The following is a 10654-nucleotide window of genomic DNA, read 5'->3' on the forward strand; positions in this document are numbered from 1 at the left end:
GGGCTCATTCCAAAAGACTTCGGGGGTTTGGGCGTTTTTTTGTTTGCTTGTTGGGGGAGGGAGGGGCAGTTGGATTTTTGGTTTTGTGGGGTTTTGGGGTTTTTTTGCACTGCTCTGCACTGAATTGCAGACTGCTGATTTTGCTGGTTACACACCTTACTTTAATGCAGGCTCTGATTCCACAATAATAGACAAAGTTCCTTAGTGTGGGTAGAGGCAGTGTCCTTTCTCTTAAAAAAAAAAAATGTTGATTTTGGGGATTGTGCAGGAGTTTCCTTTCCATGCCACACTCCATCCAAAATACCATGCCTCAGGTCATTTGCCTGCACAGTGCTCCAGTCACATCACATCTGCTCTTTCCTTGCACCCATTCTTCTTCCATATCCTGATCTTACTGCTTTGCTTACAAGCACATACATTGCCTGTGATCACTCCCATTTTCAGCTTTGCACCTGCCTTCAGATCACTGCACACCCTGTGCCTGGAATCTCAGTCCAGCTCTTAAAACTCCTAGTGGCCTCTCTTCCCCATCATAACCCCTTCCAGTTATTATCATTATTTGCAATAATCTTCTGTTTGCATCAATCCCTAACTTGCTCACTTTTTACCTTAATTAGACTGCAACCTCTGCAAGGCAGATTTGAGTGGTATATAGGCTTGAATCTGACTGCAGTGGGCTGAACGCACAGTCCTATTAAAAGTAAAAACAGGTGGTAATGGATACTGTGGCATGTGGCATGAACCCTGTGGAAGGATGCATACTGTTGAATACTGCCTGTATTAGGAGCTGCATATCACTGTGTCATAAACTAGATATACACTGAAAAGGCTATTACCAGAGTGTAAAGATTAACATGACGTAGTCTGATCAGGTAGTTTAGACATAACTTCAGCTCTATGCTCTGGTTGTGAATAGCCATCATATTAAAGTTTTTAGCAGTGTTTAAATTCAATGCTGCCACGCCCAGAACAACTATTAAGATAGTCTTTTTGCAGAGACTAGAATAGTTTTTATGCAGCTGCTTAACATAACCAAGAGGACAATTTAATTTTCCCTAGAGCTATAATGACTCCTCCCTGAAATGGATGCTAAAATTGAAAGACAGAAACTTTCCAAGTCCTTGCTCCAGATGTGAAAAGAAAGAAGACACTGTTGAGAAGGAAAAGGAACTAAACTGACAAGAATAATTCTGATGCAAGTCAAGAATAATTTCACACCTGAAGTGGGGAGTATAGAATCAGAGTTCAGTGGTACTCAAGAGTATTTTCAATATACAGATGGAAACATACTGTCTTGGCATGTTGAGGACTCAGAATGACTGGGACTGGAAGAGTGTCAGATGATGCTCTAGCTCCTACAGGACTGATGCATTTTGGGAGTCAAGGCTGTTCTATGCAATAGATGAACTCTACCACAAGGCTGAACGTGTCACGTGCTCCACTGTCAGACAAGCACTTTCAAAGACTTTCTGTTAATCACTGTTGTAGATGTTTCAGGATGTGTTTGAAACTTCAGATAATCTCAGACAAAGGAAGACAAGGCAAGCAAATTTTGTACTATTTCTGTCTTTCAGCAGCTGGAATGGATCTTCCCAAACCAGCTCTGCCATTCTGACTTGACAGAAGCTGTTCCTTTCAAACTCCTGCTTCCTTCATGCTACCACAGCAAGGAGGAGGTAGTCAGCAACTATGTACTCAAATATCATTCTTCTGACTTTCCTAAAGAACAGGGGTTTTTTTTTTTGATCTCTTTCAAAGGGACTTTGCTATGATTGAGAAAGTTAATGGATTTTAAACAAATAAAAGAAAAATAGCAATTCTTCTTGAAAAATCTAAATCTACCTGGATTGAGTTCAGCTATTTTGATAAGCATTCCAAAAAAGCTAAGGAAGAATAACTGCACTTTCAAAAGTACCATGTGCAACTTTGTAATAATTATGCATTCATAGGCAACTTTCCCAAATTAAAACAGTGTGAATCCAACCATTAGAAAGGATTCAGCAATAGCAAACCAAAGCTATTAGCAAATGAACAAACCAACCATACCAGTGTTTTTACTCCCTAGTACCTGCCACCAACCTTGAAACACCCAACTAACGCATGCAGTGGAGCTGATACTTCAGGAAGTTCTTGTTTCACACTTTTGGTGGGTGCAAAGCCACAAATTAGAAGAAAAATGTTCTAAGCAATTGCGTATCAGCATCTTTGAAACACACAAACCCCCAAACCTAAACCACCCTATGGTGGGTTGTGGAAATAATATGGCAGACATAAGACAGGAAAAGATTGTATGAACAGAGACCTGATTTGCACATACTGTAATCTACCCCCTTGTTATGAATTTAAGGACCATCCCTTGAAGTTATGGAAAAGGGTAGAAGCTTTCTGAGCCAACAACAACTTTGAAGAAGGTATTTAGTCTTTTTTTTTTTTTCTTACTTTTAAGCGACTACATATCCTGATAAGAGTGGCCAGTAGCATGTATTTCCTCTCTCTCTCTCACACACACACACACACAGAGTGATCTCAGTATAGCTACATCAGTTTGAATACAGAGAGTGTTATTCCTCCTCAGTCACCTGTGCCTAACACTTCCTCCTGTATCTGAAGGTCTGTTTAGCAGCCTGCTTCTTGTATCCCACCAGTAACAAAGCTGCTTCAGAATATGCTGAGCTGTCATCTGTGCTGGGGATGCTCAAGGCATAAAAGTCTCCAGCTGACAGTTCAGAGGCTGTACTTACCTTACAGTGCTAACACTCATGTCCTTAGGCACTTGTACCAGGGCACACAGGAAGCAGAGATGTTCAATAAGCAAAAGCTGTCCTGAAGCTCATTATTTTCTCCCATAACTGCACTTTAAATTGAGAAGCATGGCATATAGAACTTTTTTTTCTTCCTTATTTCTTAAAAATATTCACCAATACTTGAGTTATTTCAGGGACCACCCCACTCTGATGGATATACATATACCTCCTATTTATAGCTTACCTGACTTCAAACAACCAACCAACCCTGTGTAGTTAATCTATTTTGTATGATTCTTTGGTAGAGAAAACAATTTTTATTTTAATCAATGCTTTTGGCAATGACTATTGCTGCAGAATAGAATGAGATGACAAAAGCCTTTGTTTTCCTAACTGCTGTGTGTATGTAAAAGGCTGTCTGGGAGATACTGTGAGATTTCTGTTTGTTCTTAATAAAATGCCGTTAGTATGAATTAAACTGTATTATTCTCAGAGTGAAAGAAACTATTGTAAAAGTCAAAATAGTCTCAATGTAAACAAAAATGGACAAAGATTGTTTGGTATCCAGGCACATAGCTGGTGCAGACCTGCCCTAGTCTGATTCCTTGTTTCTCTCTGCTGATCTTCTCTCAGCTTTAGTGGATGACTAAAGTGCACTCTCATGGGCACAGGATGTTCACTCCTTCAAAAGATGGCTAAAACAATCTTCCAGACTTCCTCCTCTGACACAGCTACTTGGTCATTTCTTCAGTGCACATTCTCAGGACTTCATGGGATTTTTACAGCATAGTCAATGTTCCCAGCACACTCTTAAGCCCAAGACTCTGTCCAGTCTGCTGAGACATAATTTGACACGTTCTCCCCATGGCTCAGTGAATCTTCCTGCTGCTATAGTGCTCCTCAAGGGCCTTGACCACTTCTCCTCCACATGAAGAAACACAGCCTGGCCAAACCACACCTCAAGCCATATGAGACTCAAATAACTCAAGTATACCACGTGGTTTTTAGTCAAAGGACTGCTATAGTCGTTTACACAGTCACTCCCAGGGCTTGCTGCCTTTGTTAATGGCCAATTTCTGCCCCTGCTGCAACACCTGCCCTTCCCAGTTCTGGCTTGACTTTCAACCAAACACAGTTTGCATCAGGGTGCAGGTTCACCAACTTTAGAGAGACCTACCAACTTATATTAGGGCAGCACTGGAATTAAAAATCTGGCCAACCCCAATATTTAAAGTATTTATGAGAAATAAAACCATAAAAAATAAAGTAACCTAGATAACATTACCCAAAAGCCATTGGCACATCCCCAAGCTGCTGCCTTTCACTTGGACAAGGAGAATACTTCCTGTGACATGTGCTAACCTGTGTCTTTCAAACTTCATGGCACCGTGGAAAAAAACAAAAAAAAAAAAGATCGCCTTATCTCTACCATATTGCATGATGGTATGTTGCCACATGTTTTAATTACAGATTATGTAGACAAGCACAGTACAGCATTGTATGCAAATTAAGCATGACTCCTAGGCTCCTGCCAACTTGCTGGTTTAGCTCTTGTTTTGACATTTAAATTGTCTCAGTTACATTACTAAGGAGTCACAGGAAAAAAAAAAAAAAAGAGAGAAAAATACCAGTTAAAGGTTACAGTAACTTTTAGCTCATCAGCAAAGAAGAATTTCCCAACCTTAAGTTACTTCTGAGAGTACAGATCAATAACACTTTATTCACATAGTCATTACAATCATTTTCAACAACACATTTTCCTCATATTCTCAGAGCAATTGATGTGGCCTGTTTAATGCCACATCTTTTCCATATCCTGTGTCACCATGCCCCCTGCCCCATTCAGCAATGGGTCCACATTTTCCCCGTCTTCCTTCTGCTACTTGTGTATTTACAGAAGCCCTTCTTGTTGCCTTTGACATCCCTCAACAGATTCAACTCCAAGTGGGCTTTGGCTTTCCTAACCGCATCTCAGACAGTGTTGCTGCATTCCTCCCAGGTTACCTGTCCCTGCTTCCACCTTCTGTATACTTCCTTTTTTGTGTTTGAATTTTGCCAGGAGCAACTTCTCCATCCATGCAGGCTTCCTGGCATTTTTGCTTGACTTCCTGCTCACTAGGATGGACTGTTCTTGAGCTTAAAGGAGGTGATCCTTGACTATCAATCAGCTTTCTTGGACCCCTGTTCCCTCTAGGGCCCCATTGCATGGGACTCTTTCAAGCAGATCCCTGAAGAGGTCAAAGTCTGCTCTCCTATGTTTATTTCACTAAACATAATTGAATGCAGCAGTATCTTCTAATTTTCTGTTATTTTCTTTCTGAAATTCTCCTGTGGATCAGGAAGTTACCATCCCAGCCCACACATCAGCTTTGGTATTTAGAGTGGTATATGCTTTTTTCAAACAAAGGGTTAAATAGAAACAAAAAAATGCATATTTCTGGCAGTCCAGCCAAGGTTACATTAGAAGTTTATCATAATTTTCTGATCCACAAAAGAGTAAACGTTTGATGCATGTTCTTGCCTCCCTTTGCCCTATTTCCCCATAATTCTTTTCTGGAGAGGCAAGGAAAAGCCTTTTCTGTCCGAGTCTAAAAAGTTCTGCTCACCTGTCTTCATAGCAGAGGATTTCAAGTTTCACTCCTGTGCTTGAGCTGACATTTTCTGTAACAACTCTCTGAGTCTGTGCAGGCCTTTAGACCTAACATCACTGTACTGCTGCACCACTTTCTACTCATCTAATTAAAAAAAAAAAACATGGGGTAGTTTTGCTTGCTTTTCCATGTGTCTGAGTCCTGCTGCAAGTTTGCTACCTTGATTTTTTCTTTTTTTTTCTTTTTTTTACTATTTTATTCCACTTGATTGTGGAGCTGTCTTCCTCTGCTCCAGGATTTCTTGACAACTTTTGTACACTTCTATTAAGCAGTCCAGGCGTGGCTTGGAGCTCTAGAATTGAAGTCAAACAACAGACAATCAGGCTCTGAACTGGCTGTAAAAGAGCTGGAAAGCTTTAACTTCCTACTCATGAAATTATCAGGCAGAGAAAGGAATGTGGAGATAGCTGACACAAAGCTGACTATCAGAAGCATACATATATAAGGGATGCAACAGCAAGGTTCTGTAGCTGATTAGCTTTCTTACATTAAGTCAATGGAGAATAGATTTCCCTTTTACATGTTCACTGAGAAATAATCCACCAAACTCCAGAAAGTGTTTGATGTAAGCTGGTGATAAAGGAATGCAAAGCCATTCCATAAGCCATACCTGCTCTGTGATGAAAAACGCCAGTCCCTAAAGCTGTCAGGTCAAAACACACAGCACCATTCTGCAGTTAGCCTGAATCTCTCACCAAATCAGAAAGCCTCCCCTTTCTCAGTTCACAGCGACAGCATGAAAGAACATCCACACCTCCCAACCCATTAACCTATGTATTAGGCCATAATCCCTCTAGAGACCTACCAAACAGCAGATTTCCATACACTAATCCACCATCCTAGAAGACCTCCACCCTGAAAAAAATCTACCTTAGGACAGAGAATTTAGACACCTGGTCCTTGGCCTCTGCTAGTACTGTCAACAAAAGGACAACGGAAGGTTAACTGAAAACATCAATTCACTTCACACGAACAGCGAATGGTGGTCAAAGTATAATGATTTTCCATCACTTCTAACCTGGACCAAATTAAAACCAGCAAGGAGGTGAAAGTTTCCCAGTCCTACAGTCCCTATGGTCCCATGACTTTTGAGCTCCCAAAACAGCATTACCGTGTAAAGTCCATCAAACGCCTCTCCTTGCAAGTGTTGCTTAAGAGAACAATAGGTCAATTCAGCGCAGAAGTGCTCCTGGGCTCAGTGACACGGTAAATTGTATTTTTGAAGGCTGACATAACTTAGAGGAACCCAATGAAGGAGATGCAATAAAGTTACTAATTACTTCTCCTTCAAAACTAAGTAACATACTAACTTGCACGTTAAAGTGATAACTACTGACAGGTAATGAATTGCAAACTGACACAGCTCTTTCTGTACCTCCTTTGCTGGTGGAGTCAACGCTGCCAATACCAAGGTATTTCCATGAAAATAAAACCGTTCAGACTTGAGCTAGAAAAAAAGAGAAACTACACAATTGCCAGGCAGTCTCTTTGAAGCTGGAAAGGAGCATGCATAATGAAAACCAGGTTCCTGATTGCAGCTCTCTGGAATTTATTAGTCATTGATTTCCAGCAAATCCATCTTTTTACCTTGACTATGTGTGAAATACTTAACTTATATTATTGTTAGTCTTTATAATTGTGGGACTGAGTTAGCATCAAGTATCAATGGAATAGTCTATTTATACCCATAAGTATTTAGCTGAAGACTAACTGTATCCAGTCATAAACTGCATGTGGACTACAAAATGATAGTCACCAGCAGCAGGTGAATTAAGGAGGACAGAGAGGGCTATAAACCTCAGCAGTCTAAGGTGTGAGGTACCTCTACTGCTCAAGGATCAGGGCATTGTTGTGTTAGGCACGTACATGCAGAAAGAAAATCCATCCCACAAATGGTATTATGAACAGTCAGAACAAGTTAGCAAGAGAAGAGAAAGTGGAGACAGGGTAACGGTAAAGCAAACAAGTTATTATATATTAAGCAAATTGCTCACAGCTTGTACTGTGATCTTTGTCAACGGGTGAGACAGGGAAAGTCATTCTAATCCCAAGGAGGTTTTTATGAGCACTTTTGGCACACAGAGCCGAGAGAAAAATAACTGTAGCGCAGCGCCATAGTTATGGTGGTAACACTGAGCATAAGACTACACAGAAAGCTGTACGAGTCCTCAGTACCCTACATGAGCTGAAGACTTCTAGTTCGCCCAAACTCCTGGTTGGGTTCAGACTGACACAGCTCCCTGTTCTTTGAATGGAGGGCAAATGAAAAAACCATCCCCGGTACATAGTTCTATGAGACTTCGAATGCCACCCATTCCACAATGCTGTAAGACCCATCCTGAAGGCCCACTCAGGGAAAGGCAACTGTAATCAGCTACCTGTAGTGGAATAAATATACGCTTAGACAACTGGCATGCACACACAGACCACAGATCAGGATTTCTCCACCATTCAGTCAAACTCACCTGAAAGAGTGGCACAACCTCAGATACTCCCTGAGGATCTCCAGGGTCCTGGAGGAGGATGCACAGGTAGTAGATAACTTTTTGCTACAACACAAACAGACAAAATCATCGGAGTTGGAAAATGCTACCAAAGTGCCTGGAGTTATCACGGAAAGAGGATCTGTTTCAACTCATTGGGCTGAAGGCCAATTACCCCAGGCCACAGTCAAGTCTGCAAATTTATATCTATAGTTTTCCTCCCTTCACACAATAAAAAAATAATTCTACCTGTGTTTTTTTCTATCAGATTTTTAACCTGAAATGAACACACACGTGCTGGAAGGGTAAGGTCTGCTTTTCTACAGGAGCTTTGCAGAAAACCCCAGCAACAGGAAAAATCCTCTCTTGTGTTGTCTATCTTCCTATCTCCAAAGTCTTGACTACTTATGGAGTTTGGCATCAACAGTACAACACAAAGAACTAAAACCACTAGCTCAGTCTCAGAGGCATTATCCAAGGGATGGATCTGGCTTTTTGAGGTTATTTGTTTGGCTTGAGTTCTCCTTTAAAGAGAACAGATTAAAGAGAGAAATCTGAAACAAAGCTCCTAATGTCAGTAGAGCTATGGATGGTGCTGTGTTTAATTGCTCTGGTAAATCACGCCCATAAAAATACAGTGGATGTGAGTGTGCCCACAGATGCACAAGAAGAAAGAGTCTGTATGATTACCATATGGATGGCTTCATTGATAACCACATCCTTCACTTGACCCATCTCAATGAAGGTTGTGCTCTCTCTCCCTGAAGCATAGGATGAGGTCACCTGAATGCCGAGTGAGCCGATGACCAACAGGGATTCCTGGTCAACTTTCACGAAGTGCAGGTATATGATCAGGCCAAACAGTGTGATGAAGATAGCAGCAGAAAGCACCATACTATTCTGTAACACAAGCCAAGCAAAGACAGAGCTCTGGTCTTACAATTAATTGAACACGGCTTTAGAGAAAGTAATACTGCACAGTAAATTATAGCATTAAAGCTACAGTTACAAGGCAATTTTACCTAGGTGGAGTCCTTTTATTCACCCAGCTGGCTGATATATGTGTAATGAGTTTTAAATCAAGCCTTCATAGTATGGTCTGAAAGAACTGGGAGCTGAAACTGAAAACTCCAAGAAAACTCTATTCCCTTGTAAACTTAGTGCAGAAATCTCAACCAAAACCGGCTAGTTACATCAATGACAGCATATTATAGAAATGTCTATAGAGGTGATGTCACTGACCGAGAAGTGTTGTGAAGTGTTTACTAGAACTGAGGGTTGAGTCTCAGAGGGGAAGAAAAATCTTTTAGGAAAAAGCATTGGCCTAGCGGCTTTCTTCTTAGAAACTACAAGTCTAAACTTGTTCAACCTCATCTCTCTTCCTGCCTTAAATACCAATCTAAAGAACATTTGCTTTCTCCTGTGTTTTGTCTGAGGACGAATGTCTTTTGCACGCTGCAATCTTGGGATTGGGGTTACATAAAATAATACATAACTGATGAAACTATAGTCAACAGTAAGTCATCTGAAGACTTGTTAAGGTAATAAATCCTGAAGGTCCACAACCTACAACCTATTTCTGGGACATGTTTTAGAGAGCTCCTGGCCGCATACCGATGAATCAAAGTATAACTGACACTTCCTAAAGGACCAGAACTGCATGGCCCTACCGCTCAAGCTGGGCCTGTACCACCATGTGAGGTAAAGAAGCCGTGGCCACATTCAAACAGAAAGGACGCAGGACTTCTCTCAAAGTTTATCATCATGGAAAAAAAACCAGTCATGAATTACAGACACCGAAATCCACACGGAGAGGGACTTTCAGATCTGGTTTCCTGGCAGAAAGGAAGGCTTGCAGTCACTGGCGTACAAGCTGCACGAGCACAAGGAAAACCAAACAGGGGGGCAGTGGGTGGTAACCACTGGCTGGGGTGTACGCTTTTGTAACAAATAAAACTCAAACACAGCTTCTCTTCCAGCTACAGGAACTTGAATCATCTTTTCCTGTCAGAAACCTGCCAACTGACTTCCATGCAATCTCTGTCTTCGTTTCTTGGGAAAGACAACTGAAAAAATTGAAGTGCAACAGTCATAGGTCACAGTGACCAGCTTCTTCGGTCAAGCTACTGACTTCAATTTGGAGGTAACTGCTCTGGGTCTACCAGTTGGTCCTTCCCTGCAAGTATGGGTCACAAATCATATATCTAAACCAAAACTTTTGGGTTTATCACCAGCTTCTGAAATCTGTGCTGCCAAGGTCCTGCTGCCTCAGCTGTGACGATGACGTTCACGGTGCAGCGCTCTCCGAGTCACTCGGTAAAATCCCTTCAGGGACTCACGATCACTCTCGCCTTCTTCAATATATCCTTTGCTGCAGATTCCCGCAACTCGCCTCTCCAAGTAAACACCCGTTATTTGGACTCACAAGAACGTGCCAGGCATCACTCAGCACCCCTACGTCCATCGACCCTGTCCGGCAAGAGGCGACAAACCAAGAGAGGCACCCGAGAAGCCGCCGAGAGCGCCCGGGCCGCAGCCTGCGGGCCCTCGGACGCTGGCTAGCACAGCTCCCTCCTTCTTGCCACACGGGCGTCGCGGTCCGCCACCGCCACGTTCCCCGAGCACGGAGGGTGCCCGGGGTACACGGACACCGGCCCTGGCCGCCTTCCCGGCCCGCGCTGTCCACGTCCAAGCAGCGGCTCGGCAAAGGCTGCGTGTGCGTGGCTCCCTGCAGGCCGGCGGCCGCTGGGGACACCCGCTGCCATCCAGCCTCCTC

General features: G+C 42.4%; 1 protein-coding gene across 1 annotated transcript; it reads right to left on the minus strand.

Annotated features, from left to right (window-relative positions):
- Positions 1-5585: 5585 nt before the first annotated feature.
- Positions 5586-9540, minus strand: PIGH (phosphatidylinositol glycan anchor biosynthesis, class H). Its single transcript, XM_010574274.1, has 4 exons — positions 9493-9540; positions 8569-8808; positions 7861-7944; positions 5586-5687 (listed from the first exon to the last, which is right to left on the minus strand). Exons 1-4 carry the CDS (start codon positions 9538-9540, stop codon positions 5586-5588), a joined length of 474 nt encoding a protein of 157 aa, XP_010572576.1.
- Positions 9541-10654: the final 1114 nt, after the last annotated feature.

This window comes from Haliaeetus leucocephalus, unplaced genomic scaffold (genome assembly GCF_000737465.1).
Source record: "Haliaeetus leucocephalus isolate CR32 unplaced genomic scaffold, Haliaeetus_leucocephalus-4.0 Scaffold417, whole genome shotgun sequence".
In the NCBI taxonomy this organism is placed as follows: domain Eukaryota; kingdom Metazoa; phylum Chordata; class Aves; order Accipitriformes; family Accipitridae; genus Haliaeetus; species Haliaeetus leucocephalus.

Coding starts and splice junctions, on each gene's coding strand:
- PIGH (XM_010574274.1), bottom strand. CDS start 9,540: ATGCAGTTCTGGTCCTTTAGGAAGTGTCAGTTATACTTTGATTCATCG. Junction 8,809..9,492: donor AGTTATACTTTGATTCATCG/GTATGCGGCCAG, acceptor TTGTAAGACCAG/AGCTCTGTCTTTGCTTGGCT. Junction 5,688..7,860: donor AGGTTGTGCCACTCTTTCAG/GTGAGTTTGACT, acceptor CTTCAATTCTAG/AGCTCCAAGCCACGCCTGGA.